This window comes from Desmodus rotundus, chromosome 10 (genome assembly GCF_022682495.2).
Source record: "Desmodus rotundus isolate HL8 chromosome 10, HLdesRot8A.1, whole genome shotgun sequence".
Taxonomy (NCBI): Eukaryota; Metazoa; Chordata; class Mammalia; order Chiroptera; family Phyllostomidae; genus Desmodus; species Desmodus rotundus.
In genome coordinates this window covers 19,131,257-19,145,806 of record NC_071396.1, presented here as the reverse complement: position 1 = coordinate 19,145,806, position 14,550 = coordinate 19,131,257, and the positions used below count along the sequence as shown (strand labels likewise).

Genomic DNA, 14,550 nt, shown 5'->3' with positions numbered 1-14,550 from the left:
CCTTTCTAAAATCAATAAAAACATATCCTCTGGTGAGGATTAAAGAAAAAACGAAACAACTAGGTCCAGTGCCCTTGAAGAACCTTTCATTTTGCAAACACATTTTTAAAAGTATTTTTTATTGATTATATCATTACAGTTTTCCCAATTTTTGCCCCTTTATCCCCCCTCTTCCCTGTCCCCGCAACCCTCCAGCAATCCCCCCACCCTTAGTTCATGTCCATGGGTTTGTACATTTAAGTTCTTCGAGTCCTCTGGTTCCTGTGCCATTTTTTCTCTCTCCCCGTCTATTTTATGCCTACTAATTATGCTGCTTCTTCCCTGTACCTTTACCCCACATTCCTCCCTTCCCCCTCCCCACTGAAATCGCTCCGTGCGATGTCCATTTCTCTGATTCTGTTCCTGTTCTGATTGTTTACTTAGTTATTGTTTTCGTTTTTCTTTTCGGTTCATTTGTTGATAGTTGTGAGTTTGTTGTCATTTTACTGTTCATATTTTTTATCTTCTTTTTTCTTAGATAAGTCCCTTTAACATTTCATATAATAAGGGCTTGGTGATGATGAACTACTTTAACTTGACCTTCTCTGGGAAGCACTTTATCTGCCCTCCCATTCTAAATGATAGCTTTGCTGGATAGAGTCATCTTGGATGTAGGTCCTTGCCTTTCATGACTTGGAATACTTCTTTCCCGCCCCTTCTTGCCTGCAAGGTCTCATTTGAGAAATCAGCTGACAGTCTAACTGTCTCCTTCCCTCTTGCTTCTTTTAGGATTCTCTCTTTGTCCTTAATCTTGGGTAACTTAATGATGATGTGCCTTGGTGTGTTCCTCTTAGGGTCCAACTTCTTTGGGACTCTTGGCTTCCTGGACTTCCTGGAAGTCTATTTCCTTTGCCAGATTGGGGAAGTTCTCCTTCATTATTTGTTCAAGTAAGTTTCCAATTTCTTGCTGCTGTTCTTCTCCTTCTGGCACCCCTGTGATTCGGATATTGGAACGGTTCAGGTTGTCCCAGAGGTTTGTAAGACTCTCTTCACTTTTTTCTTGTTTCTTGTTTCTTCCTTTTGTTCCAGTTGGATGTTTATTTTTTTCCTTTTGTTCCAAATGGTTGCTTTGATTCCTGGTTTCCTTCCTGTCACTGTTGGTTCCCTGAACATTCTGCTTTATTTCACTTTGGGAATCCTTCGTTTATTTGTATTTTCATTTTTCGACCAAGCTTAATCAGTTCTGTGAGCATTTTGATTACCCGGGCTTTAAAGTCTCCATCAGATAAGTTGGTGATCTCCTCCTTGCTTAGTTCTCTTTCCGAGGCTTTGCTCTGTTCTTTCATTTGGACCATATTTCTTTGTCCTGGCGCAGCTGATAGGTTGTAAGGGGGCGGAGCCTCAGGTGTTCACCCTAGTGGGGCAACCTGCCCTCCCTGCTGGCTGCCTGTGGGGGAGGGGCCAGAGAGGGAACAGTGCAGCTTGCCTGCTCACCTCCAGCTCACTTTTCAGTGACCTCTCCTGTGAGACTGGGAGTTTCTCCCACTGCGGCAGCCGTCATAGTCCACAGTCAGCTCTGAGTCTCAGTTTCCCCTTAAGTCCACCCCTGCCATGCAGCCTGCCGCCTCACCGGTCTGGTTGTTATGGTTGATTTTTTCTTTAATTCTTTGGTTGTTGGAGTTCCATGCAGTTTGATTTTCTGGTGCTTTTGGTTGTTTATTGATTTTAGATTGGTTGTTATCCTCCTTTTGGTTGTGCGAGGAAGTGAAGGGTTTGAACTCTTGCAAACACATTTTTAAAGCACAGCTGGTGCTCTGGAATTGACATACCACGCCCACTTCCTCCTGCCTGCAGTCTCCGTGGGCTCGTTGGCCAGCTGCCAGGTTCATGCCATTGGCCCCGGGGCAGCACGGACGCCCCCACTGTCCTCCACCCAGGCAGGAGGACAAACTTTCTGCTGGGGTCTTTGGGGCTTGACCACCAGGCCCTGCCCTGCTGCTGGCCTGCTCCTTACTTTCCTCTCCTTTACAGGGTTCAGATGTGATTCACATTCTGTCCAGTTCCCCACCCACGTGTGCTGTGTTCTCTGTCACCATCACCCCCAGGAGAACCTTGTAGTGTTAGAATCACTCCCCAGCCCCTGGCCCCAGGTACCCCCTTTATTCACCTCCCCTCACTTTCTGAAACCACCTCACAACTCCTCACATCTCCACTCACCTCATAGCTCCTTACCTCCTCACACCCCCCTTACCTCCACACACCTCACACCACATCGTAGCTCCACTCTGCTCAACCTGCTCGCATGTCTGTGTCTGGCTGTGAGTTTCTCGAGGACCTGGACCAGCTTTTCCTTATGTTCACAATTCTGGAACCCAGACTGAGTGCTCACTTCCAGTTGAACCGTCGCGAACACCACCAGTCTGAATGTGGAACCTTTGCATTTTCATCTGGCTCTGCATGCCTCGTAGGCGCTTCCTCACAGAGTCCTGGTCCCCCTCCACTCCAAGTCTGTGGGCCTGGCTTTGCACCTGCAGGCCGAGCCCTTGCCATACTGGGCAGCACGGTATACTGAGGCCGTGATCAATCTCTTCCCAGCTGAGTCCCTGCTGGGGTCAGCGGGAGCCAGCGCAGTCTGCAGGAGGTGGGCAGGCCGATGAGAGGTCCCAGGCTTTGGCCGAGGAGGTTTAGCTGCAGTTCTGGGCCCTCATCAGTCTCAGTGAAGTCTCTTGGAGCACGGATGGGGGTGGGGTGGGGTGGCAGGCAAGTTTGGATTTTTTTTAACACTTGGTTCAGACATTTATGCACTTAAATTAGTGAGGACAACGATTGTACTGTAATTAATATATGTAGACACATATGTATGTATATTGGTGTATATCTGTTTAATATGCCAGGAACTTAAATAAAACTTTGAAGAACTTTAAAGATTAGCTTGAAGGATAAAGGGTTTCCAAGCACAGGGAGAATAGGCCCGGTTGGATTCAAAGCATAAATTGCCAGAAACGACCGAGAGTGGATAGAACTTTCACAAATCACGGTCAAGGCTTGTTTTCAGGTTGTCACCTTTGCCGCCAGCGTGGAGAGGGTAGAATGGCTATTGAGTATGTGATGGTTCCTTTACCAGTGACAACTGTCTTCCTCCGGGCAGGCAGGGATGTGATGGTGATTTGAATTTGAGTTTTGTGGGGTTTCCCCATCTTTTATTGCACAAGTCATTCTACAGGGTGGGGCTGTGGGTCCTTTTTGGGGGTCGCCAACCCCGTGGACCCCTCATGCTTGACTGGAGCTCATGTTCATGGGGGTAAACACTCAGCATCTTTTGAAAGTTGTCATCGCTTCTCATTTGTTGTGGTTATTTTATTATTATTGTCACTGTCACTACTATTAGTGACAGTGGGCTGCAGGGAGCATTCCATCTGTGCTTAGTGCCCCAGGGCAGTGTTCCCCAGCCTGCGTTCCGGAACACTCACTACTGGGAGGACCTGCAGGGGCCAAATCCCTGCAGTTTGGAAACCGCTGTAGCCCCGTGTTTCGCTGGAAGGTTCACACCATGTGAGTCTTTCAGAGGCTCTGGGAGTCGTTGCCAGGAATAAAAACTTTTTGGCCGTGCAGCACTCCATAGGCTTGATCACACTTATTTCCAGTAACATTTAAAATGCCCAGCTCTGTGGGCACACTGTGAGAAGCCCTGCCTCCGAGTAATCTCTTATGAGGGGAATTGTTGAGGCAAAGCATCTGATTGCTCATAGAGCTGGGGTACTGGACCAAGTATTGGACAGTCCTGGCTGGAACCGCTGGCCTTTGCTGTGTTCCGGGAGGGTGCTCTGGGGTGCAGGCTGCTGCAGAGGTCATGCCGCTGCCCTTGACTCCCTTCAGCCCACCCGCCACCAAACGAGTGGGTGGAGCTGCAGGGGCGGGGCTGTGGGAGGTCCAGCAGCGACTTGTTTTCTTTATAAAGGAAGATGGTTGGGGAGGGGGGCTACACTTCCATTTCGGAGTGTCACCTACATTTGCAGCTGTTAGCTGGCTGGGTGTGTTGTCATCCTGCGGGTTCCACGTCCCAGAGACCCAGCACTGGCCGAGTGGTGGGAGTGAGCTGGGAGCCGAGTAGCCTTGAGCTGACCCTGATACAATCGCACACTCAGGCTGACCTCCGGTGACCAGGAGCTGCCTGGGCCAGCTAGGGCAGCGTGTGGCCGAGAAGGGCTGACGTCACCACGAGGCTGAGTCTGAGCTCCCACGCGTTTTCAGGTTGTCACCTTTGCTTTCAGCTTAGAGAGGATAGAATATTGACTGTCTGATGATTGACTGCTCCTACACATCAGCTTTGCGAGCTCCCACGCGCCGAGGCTGGAGCTTGCTGGTCAGCCTCTGCTGGTGCTTCCTCTGTCCACACCTCACCCCTCCACTGCGACTGTGAGCCCGTGGAAGGCAGAACTGGTCATATTTTTCTTTGGTTCCTGATAGCACTTTGCACAGAGCTGAGTCTGTGGGCGGGGGATGCCGTGGGGGGTGGCAGGGCTGCTGGGAAAGGCTGTGGCGTGCGAGAGTGACTTGTGGGGGAGTGACCTGAGTGAGTCCCCCCAAGTGTGGTAGAATATTAAACAGTAGTTGTGTATTTCCTTGATACGGTCAAACCCTTTTTAAAACCTTGTGGTTCCTTCTGCTTTGATGACTGTGAAGACTTCTCTTGGTTCCAAAAGCGATATATCCCCAGCACCAATCAGCAGGAGGCCATGTTTCTGAGAGCTTTGTCTGCAGTGCACAAGCCGGTATGAGATTTGTAACAGCACCTTGGAGTCCGTGTGCGTCTGCTCCTTGGTCCTGAGAGACGTGGAAGGTGATGGGAGTAGCCTGACCCCCACGGGCGCTGTCCGACAAAGCTGACTCACGGCTCCTGTAAAGTAAGGGCCCTGAACTCACGTCATCCGTTTGTGTTACTCGATATTCTCATTTATTTGTGGTGCCACCCCTGCCTCCTACCTGCTTCCCAAAAGGACTTAGGACAGAGATAAAACTCATGTCCGAGTTTGGAATGCTCCCCTGGGAAGCTCCGAAAATGATTTTTTGGAAAGAGGAGGTGGATTTGCTTACTGTAAGGTCTGTAGGAAGCTGTGGTCCCCTGCCCCAGGCAGGGGTTCTGTGGGCCAGGGTCCTCCCTGGGGGCACCCGACTGGCGGGTGTGTGTGCGGGTGGGCTGCCCAGGCCCCTCGAGCTCTTCATCTGTTGTCAGCTCCATCCTGCCTCTGTCGGTGTCATCTTGCACAGTGTATCATGGGAGTTGGCCCATAGAGTCAGGCGGAGGGTCCCTACCCCAGTGACCGCTGCACCAGCAGGCCTGGCCGGACACGGGGGATCCCCTGGGTGATTTCTGGGGTTACTCTCCGGATCCCTGGAGGAAACTGATTTCTCACATCTTCCTCCTCAGACAGGGGGGCAACAATATCTGACTCCTGTGTGCCCCAGGGTCCCGGCGCAGCTGTCCCCTCCTCAGCTCCCAGTAGAACCAGGCTCCTGCCCCCTACCCTGTCTCTCATTGTCCTTCACTCCCTGCAGCGTCTCTCTCCCTTCTGTATTTGCAGGCTGAGCAGATCCTGAGGAGTTTTAAGAGAGCTGAGCAGAGGGGGCGGGGGGTGGCTCGTGGCTGGGGGTCTGTGAAGGGTCAGTGGCCAGGAAGGCTGCAGCCAGCTGAGGTCATATTTAGGAACTCCACACAGAAGGCTTTGCTAGAAGATTCTCACCAGATCTTCTCTGAGAAAGCGTCCCATTCTCTGTCCTTCCAAACCTTTCTCTCCTCCTCCCAGTGCTTCCCCGCCCCCCTAGGACCCAGGATGACAAACGCCTGAGCGTATGCCCTGCCACTCCACTGCCCCCAGCCCCCAGCCAGCCCTCCACCCTGTGGCCACCTGGGCAGACCAGCCCCGTCGGCTGGGGCTGGAGCCAACACCTGCCTTCGGTCCCCTGTCCGCCTTCTCAAGGCTCCGCTGGGCGGGTGCTGCAGCTGTGGGCACATTTGGGGGCGTGCAACCTGCTGAAGATCTGGAGGATTTCCAACACAACGTTTCTCCTACAGACCACCATCCAGTTTGACATGTCTACGGTCCAGGGGCAGTAGCTGTGTGCAGCAAAGCGGGATGCCTGGGGACATGGACACTCAGTCAAACTGCGTTAATTTGGTGCTAGGGTAGCTCCCAGTGAGGTGGGAGGAGGGTTAGGGTTTATCTCTAGGACAAGTACGGGCTCACAAACAAACCTTGAAGTCAGAGAAGACCAGTAATACCTTTCCCTTTTTAAAAAACATTGTAACAGTTTAACTACCTTTATTTTAAAATCGTATGCACTGCCTAAACAGCATTAAGTTTAGCAAACTTCCTCATCCAGCGCCCAGGGAAAGGGGGAGGGGAGTCCTGAGCGTGATGTGAGTGCCTCGGGGTCAGCCTATTGCATCCCCAACCCGCTGTTTTTCTGTCATTGCAGGTGATTTTCAAAGCCAAGTCAAAATACTCCCCAGAATTACTCAAATACCGGTAAGTACTGGGCATTCTCCTGAGAAAGCAGGTGAAAGGCTCACACAGGAGCCACCCCCACAGGCGACAGGCGGCTGAACTTTCTGGGTCTCACAGCATGTCCACCTGGTTTAGGAACGAGAGGCCGGTGCCTTTCAGAACCCAGGAGGAAGGGGAGGGGAGTACACCCAAAGCCCGTGTGGGCCCTGAGCATGTGGGAGGCTCTGAGAGTGCAGGCCTCAGCGGGAGGCAGAGGGTCCCTGACGCCCGTTGGGCCTGGCATCCCTCCTGTTCCTTCCCCACCCTCCTGCGGTACAGCTGTGGCGGAGCCTGCCCCCTGCACTCACCTGGTGGCCTGGCCCCGTGTGTAGCCACCGCATGCCTGTGGGCTCTGGTCTCTGGAGCTACAGGACCTGGGTACGACAGCCGTCTCCCTGGCACCATCCGGCAAATACAGCTTTGACCATTAAGCACTCAGCTGGGCACCCTGAGGCAGGGCGGTAGGCTGGGTCTTGGGGTGGGGTGCTGGTAAACACTGAGGGTAAAGATGTCCTAAACAGTGGGAAAACTCGCAGAATCAGGCCAAGTGCCATCAGTGACGTGTCGGGTGCATGGGTGTCTGTGCTGTGGCTTCTGGGGACTGGGGGGATTATGGGAATGTGGTGGAGGAAGTGAGGCCTGTCCTGGGATGAACAGGAGGGACTCGCAATCTAGAAGGGAAGGCCTGTGTCCCAGGTGTGTGCAGAGGGCTGTGTGCAGAGAGGGCCCCGGCTCTTCCCAAGCGTGCAGAGTACTCCGTGACCCCCATGAGAGAACCGGGGGCTGAGAGAGGTCAGCCTTGGGCAGAGGGGAGGGGAGGCCAGGCTTCTGGGAATTCAAGGCGGGTGCAGCACGAGGGACGGATGCAGTCTTGATGTCCCTGCCAGGGAGACCTGCACACCGAGGGCAAACGTTTCAGGAAAGGGGACTTCAGCCACTTACCTCCTTGAATCAAATGAAAATTTTATAATTTTGTCACTTTAAAAATATGCAAAAATGTATACATGTTATATTTTATTTAAATATGAGATCTGTCCAGAACATATCCAGGCATATAATATGAAAAATAGAGATATTTATTGAATAACATACAAGAAACATTGTACACAGGACAGTGACACCTCAGTCCCCTTCAAAGTAGGCACCTTGGGACATCACACAGTTCTTCCAATTGCCAACAGCTGCTCCGTCGTATTTTCCTGAATCTCATTGATGGTCTGAAATCTCTTCCTTTCAAAAGTGATTGTAGTTTTGGGAAAAGCCAGAAGTCGCAGGACGCCAGATCTGGGCTGTAGGGGGGCTGAGTCACCTGGGTAATTTGATTTTTGGCCAAAAACCTCTGCACGAGATGTGATGCATGAGTGGGCACATTGTCATGATGAAGCTGCCAATCACCAGTTGCCCATAGCTGCGGCCTTCTGAATCATCCGAATAGTTTCCACAGAGGAATAGTCAAGCTTAACACAAAATGTGATGCAGATTCATTGCTCTACTCAGTCGTTTTGAATGCAATGGCCACATATACACATGCTCACTCAACAGTGTCTACCGCCCCACTGACTAGTACAATGAAGTCGTCATTGTTCACGCATGCGCATTCCAGTCCACTCTCCTTGGCTGCCAGGTTACATCCACGTCACACAAACCGTTCTCATTACATTTAACAATGGCTGGACTTATGCTGGACTGACCTTGTATATATTTTAAATTTATAAAGACTTTGGTTAAAATTCTGAAGGTGTATATTTTATTTCCCATTTTATCTCCAAAGAAACTGAAGTTCAGAAAGTCACGTGACAGGATTGGCCAAGGTCCGAGGAGGGAGACTCGTGGTGCTGTGTTGTTTTCTCTGATCTTGGCGTCGCCTTCGCTACCTTTCGGGTTGTTTGGTTCCTGTCTCTGCCATACAGCTTGGCTGGTGACGCTGGTCCAGGGCCGTCAGCTGCAGTGTGGGGGAGTCGCTGGCCATTTGATTCAGATTTGCTCTGTCTCAGTCTGTTTTTGAATCTTCTGCTTAGGAAATAAGGACATGGGGCATGGGAGTGCACGAGAGTACTTTGATTTTAAACATTTTTAGCTGTTTTTCCTCCATCTTTGATTTCTTTTTTAAATAAAAAATATGAGCCAAGCTTTGCTTTTCCCTTTCTGCAAGAAATCGAAGGTGTTAGAACTTCATGAATACCGCCCCCTTATGTTAGGAGTTGGTGTTGCTTTGACCCAATGGGAGAGTAAGAGTTGGGGGCGCTGCCTGAGGACTCACCTGGGCTCTGCGCTTGCTGACCCGCCAGGAGCTGCTGCTTCTGGCCTCACAAGCACAGTGCTCATCCCAGATGCCGGGCCCCATTGATTCTCTTTTTCCTTTTAAATATAATTTATTGATTATGCTATTCCAGTTGTCCCATTTTCCCCCTTTATTCCTCTCTGCCCTGCACCTCCCCTCCCACCAGCATTCCCCCTCCTTAGTTCATGTCCGTGGGTCGTACATATAAGTTCTTTGGCTTCTCCATTCCCACTGATTTTCTTATCTGTCTTCGCTGTTATCATGGGCTGTTTATTCTGACCCTGTGGATTGGGTTGAAAAGAAGTAATTTTTAGGCAGTGCCCAGAATACTGTTCCTGTGGAAACAGCCCTGTGCACCACGGCCTGTTCTGATGCCCCTTCAAACTCTCCACCCTCCAAATCTCTCCCTTTCTTCCGGAGCCGCAGGCCAAGGGGGAAGCGTTACGTTTTATAAGGTACTTTTTTCACTATGAAAGTTATATAAGTTCATTAGAAAAAATTACGAAACAGAGAGAAAAGGTGTGAATTTACACATGTGGAAAGAAGTAAAACACGTCTACTGACCCCTCCCCCCAGCGTGAACCCCATGAACCCTAAGGGAATGAAGTGACGTGTGACGTGCTGCTTTGTAGGTTCTCATAGTGGACGCTTTCCAGGACAGAGCTGGTGTTTTTTCTCTTATTTCAGTTTTGCTTCCTCACTTGTATCTTAACGACAGGCCTGAGTGCTTTTTCCACGTTGTTTCCATAAGCAGACAGCAGGCTTTTCTGTAGCAGGCGGTCCTATAGGCGCCCAGAGTCGGATTTGATAGAAGTCCAGGGACAGGAAGGTTTTAGGGAGAAAGACAGGCTTGTGTAGACAGGGAGATGGGGACACCAGCACAGGTTTGGAGACACCAGCACAGGTTTGGGGACAGCGAGGAGAGTGGTTTAATTAGCACGCCATGCACCCACAGGTTGGTCTGGCTGTGGACTGCAGGGTGTGGGTGGGCGTCAATCAGGACCCTGTCACGTTAGTTCTGGCCAGAAGGCGCGAGGCCCAGCGTGGTGGCGAGAATGGGAAAGGGGCAGAGTCAGGGGAGCGGGAATAAGGAGCCGTGCAATTTGAGCAATGATTAAAGGTGTGTGTGTAAGTGTGACTGTGTGTGTCTGTAGTGTGTTTGCGTGTGTGAGTGTTCGAATGTGTGTTTACGTGAGTGTTAGTGTTGGTATGTGGAAGTCCAAGAGTGCGAGTGTGTGAATGTGTGTGTGTGAATGTGTTACTGTGTATGTGGAAGTATGAGAGTGAATGTGTGTATGACTGAGTGTGACTGCATGTGTATGAGTGTGTTTGAATGTGTGTTAGTGTGTTTACGTACTTGAGTGTTAGTATGTGTGTATGTGGAAGTGTGTGTGTGTGAATGTGTGAATGTGTGAGGTGTATTCGTGTGTGTGTGAGTGTGTCTGTGACTGATCAAAGAAGCTCTCTGCAGCCTGAAGCGTTATGGTGGAAATTATTTAGGGTGGAAATTGTTTATGGTGGAATTGTGGTTGTTCAGAAAGCTAGGGGAGGAACTTCAGGGAGGAAGCATGGACATGGTCTCAGGTGACCCCAGTGGCAGGCTGGTTGGCATGAAAGCCTGGACAAAGGACAGAGGCAGTGGCCCGAGGTGGCTTTTAGAGCTTGGTTGGGCAGAAACTGTCTCTAAAGGAAGAGGGTGTGGAGGAGAGAGCCCAGGACGTCATTGTCACTTCGGGGAAAGAAGAGGAAGAGGAAGCAGGGGCTCCCCAGGGCCAGGTTGGAGGAGGGGGGGGCCTGAGAAAGGCTGGGGAGAGGGTGCCCTGAGATTACACATTTGAGTTGGTGAGCTGGTCGTGGGGCCTGAGAGAATGGGGTCAGCATCGGGCCCAGAACCCCTGTGAGGAAGTAATTTTCTAGAATTTGCTGTTGACAAAAGGAGGGGCTCTGTGGGGTGAGGACAGAGGGGACAGCAAGAGGCACAGAACCCCCAATCCTCGGGCAGCTCTCTGAGGAGGGAAGGAGCATTGTCCGCCTCTCACAGGTGAGGACATGTGGCCCAGCACACCGACAGCCTTGCTCTGCCTGTGTCCGGCCCCGTCTCCTTGGTCACGCCAGGCCGGTGAGGGCGAGGGGCAAGGCTGGGTGGTGAGTCACTACGTGCTTTCGTAGCAGAGGACGAGGACTAAGAACTTCTCTCCACAGTGGCATCTCTGGCCACTGCACGGGCAGCCATCAGGACGGCCAGTGTTCGGAGGGCACTTCCTCCAGGGTCCGTGCCGCCGTGCGGGTGGGAGTGTGCCCACCACATCCCACGTCCATCACAGAGGCACAGCAGATAATCATAAATCCATGAAAACGGGGCTTTTGAGGAACCAGGAGGCAGATTTTCTGTGACTGCCAAAGACCTGCTTTTGTCCCTCTCTCCCTGTCCCCAACTTCCCCACCTGAGACCACGTGGTTGAGAACAGAGGACAACCGTGGTAATTCCACGAGCCACACGCTGGGCCAGCTGCCTGTGGGCTCTCTCCCCGTCTGGCCCCGTAGCCTGGCATGGAGCCCCACCTCCTGTCCGTGGTTAAGGAAGCTTGGCCTGGTTAGGGACCTGGCCCGGGTGCCACAGGAATTTCATATTTCCCTGGCGTTGACCTACCGTCTTCCCTAAGCCCCACCATGGGCCTTACAGGAGATTTCAGGAAGAGAGGAAACACTCCCATGTGGAAGGACAGCGTCCCATGTGGCGAGGGTCCTGATCTTAGCAACGCTCGGTCCCTGCTGGACCCTATGGGGAGACGTGGAATGGAATCCAGGGCCTGAGGACGAGGGCAGTGTACGAGCACTCGCCGTGGGCCCAGCCTGACGTTTCGGCAGAGGGGACACACTGCGGGGGCGGGGGGGGGGGGGGGCCTTTCCTGAGTTCAGTCTGCTTGGGGAGGTGGTGGCATGCAGAACTGAACAGCCATACTGGTGTGCACTCCGTAATGGGGACCACAGTGGACAGTATGGAGGGCCAGCTGGGAGGAGCTGGGGAGGGGTGCGGGCACTCCACCCAGAGGGACCAGCAGGGACCATGACAGTCTGTGAGAGGTAGATTTAGAAGGGCCTTGACCGGTGATCACATCCTATAAAAAACCTGACCGTAGTAATTTTCATGTTTGTTTTCCCAACAAAATTTGTTGCTGCTTGAAAAGCTTTCAGTGCGTAACTGCACGTGAAGGTGCGTCGTCGGTGAGACGGCCAAGCCCTGCCCATCACCATCCCTGCAGGCCGGGCCCGGGACGGAGCCGTGGCTCTGGGCTCCCGGTCCTCCCGCATTGCTGTGACCTCCTTCAGTGCCACCACCTGCCCAGGTCCCACTGGGCATGCTCCCTTCTCAGCTCCACGCCATCACCTCCTGACTGCAGTCGCGTCATCCTGTCTCGCTCCACTGTCCCTCTGCATACCCACCTGTGGGCTGCCAGCCCCTGCAGCTTCTCTCCCACCCTGTCTGCCCCTGCAGGCTGTCCAGCCCCAGCAGGGCTGCGGAGGGAAGAGCCTCCGTCCTCTGTCTCTACCTTGAAGGATGCAGCTGCTCAAGGTGAGGTTGTTTCCCCCAAAGGGCCAGACGCATAGCGGCTGCAGGAAAGGAGAGGGACCCGCTTCATGCTTCTGATGTGGATACACACCTTCACCTGGACTCACGCATATTTCCTGAGCTCCTGCTGGTGCAGGGTGACGGAGGGCTGAAAGGGCCAAACCTCCGTCTTCCTGGAGTTCACCACCTAGACGGGAGGCGCGTGGGTCAGACCGCCTTGTGCTTCAGAGTCAGTGGGGACCTGTCTGTAAAGTTAAAGCACAGGAAGAGGTGGGACCAGGAAGGAACAGGTAGAAGTGTGCCTGTGTGCACGAGTGTGCCTGTAAGGGGTACAGGAGGCAGGAAAGGCTTCTCGGAAGCAGTGGTATTTGAGCTACAATCTGAAGGATGAGGAATAAGGCCGGCAAAGTCCCTTTGATAGAATGTTTGTTCTGAAAAATTAGGTGAGGGACTTTGCCAGTGGACAGGAAATTATTATCGCATTCAAGTTAGCTGGGGGGCCTGGCGTTGATTACACGGCCCTGCCACCTCCGAGCAAGGAATAAAACCGCAGCTGCTCCTCTGTCTCTTCTCTCTGTCCCTCTCTGTTTTTCTGTCCCTTTCTCGGTATCTGCCCCCCCGCCCCCAGCAGGCTTCTGTCACTGGTATGGCGTCTGAGCTAGAACTCGAACCCAGGCCTTCATGTCCTGGTCTGTGATGGCTTTGAAAACACCATCACTGTCTGGCTGCAAAACCACTTCTGGTTGATGGTCTTTTGCCTTTGGACTTGCAAACATTCAGCTGAAACCAGCCTGGTTTCGAGTCCAGCAGGCCTTGTTTGCGTGTCTGTTGACCAGTGTCTACCCGAAGGAAGCATGATGTGGACAGGCCATGGGTTGTGGTTTTAGCAGGTCTGAGAAATCTTCAGAGACCTGACACAGGTCACTGAGGAAGTGTGTGTGGCTCTGAGAAGCTACGAGTTCACAGTGGCCGGTGCCCAGGGCAGCCGGCAGCATCTGCCCTGGGCAAGCTGGTATGAGGGTTCCCAGGTACAAGTGAGTGCCCCCCGACTCCCACTTCAGTGACTTATTTTAATAAACATGACCTCAGTCCTCAAAGACAGCGTGTAGCGTGGGTGTTACTAGTGTGTTTCCAGTTGTTGGCACCAAGGCTCACATAGGCTGACTTTGCCCAAGTCCCCAGAGCGCAGGGTGGTGGCCTGCTCACTGAAACCCGCTCTGCGGCCGAGCCCACCCTCCGGGCTCTGGGCGAGCGCTTGTACACAGTGAGCGAGTGTTCACACACCGTTCAATCCTCAGTCCACCCAGCGACCGGGGAAGTGAGGCTCCCAGAGCTAACTTACCTTCCTGAAAGCAGAGTTGGTGGCCAACTTGTAATTTGAGTCCTGGACCGGCCACTCCACAGCCCACCTGTGAAGTGTTTGTTAACGTTGGTGGGTTCTGCTTCTAGCAGTTCACCAAAAAATGTCAGTTTTCTTCTAGATGGACCCAGACTGCGCAGCCAGCATGCGTGTCATGGCGCCTCACACGCCTCTCTCACCCCTTCCAGGTTACCCCTGTACCTGGCCTCGCTGCTCATCAGCCTTGTGTTCCTGTTGGTGAACCTCACCTGCGCCGTGCTGGTGAAGACGGGCAGCTGGGAGAGGAAGGCCATCGTCTCGGTGCGCGTGGCCATCAATGACACGCTCTTCGTGCTGTGTGCTGTCTCGCTCTCCGTCTGCCTCTACAAAATCTCCAAGATGTCCTTGGCCAACATTTACTTGGAATCCAAGGTAAGGTGGAAACGTGGCCAAGAGCCCTCCATTTAGCTTGTTCTAAAAATAGCCTCTTGGTTTGCAAACGTACTCAAGACCTTTCATAGCTGACCTACAAATGGTCAGGCACGACATGGTGTCCAGAACCCAGCGGCACAGGAATCACGGAACTGTGCATGCAAGACTCATTTCGTCTGGGTGGCTTGGTGGGTCAGGGTGTGAGGAATTATTTCCTGGTTTATAGATACGGTGGTTTCACCACATTTTAAAGGACGAGTGGGGAGATTGTGCTAAAAATGTGACTAGAAACACACATCAATTTCAGTGGGTTCCAGGTGCTTTTCTGAGCACGAGACGAGTGTAACCTCACGACTGTGGGGGTCCGTCTTCTCTCTGCTTTATGGATGAGGAAGCTGAGGCA

General features: G+C 52.4%; 1 protein-coding gene across 1 annotated transcript in view; it reads left to right on the top strand.

Moving 5' to 3' along the window:
* The window catches only part of GPR137B (G protein-coupled receptor 137B), a 42,682-nt gene that overhangs the window by 13,153 nt on the left and 14,979 nt on the right, over positions 1 to 14,550 (top strand). The window contains exons 2-3 of the mRNA XM_024561765.3: positions 6,457 to 6,506; positions 13,925 to 14,147. Coding sequence (XP_024417533.3) covers positions 6,457 to 6,506; positions 13,925 to 14,147 — 273 coding nt within the window. The remainder of the gene's footprint in view (positions 1 to 6,456; positions 6,507 to 13,924; positions 14,148 to 14,550) is intronic.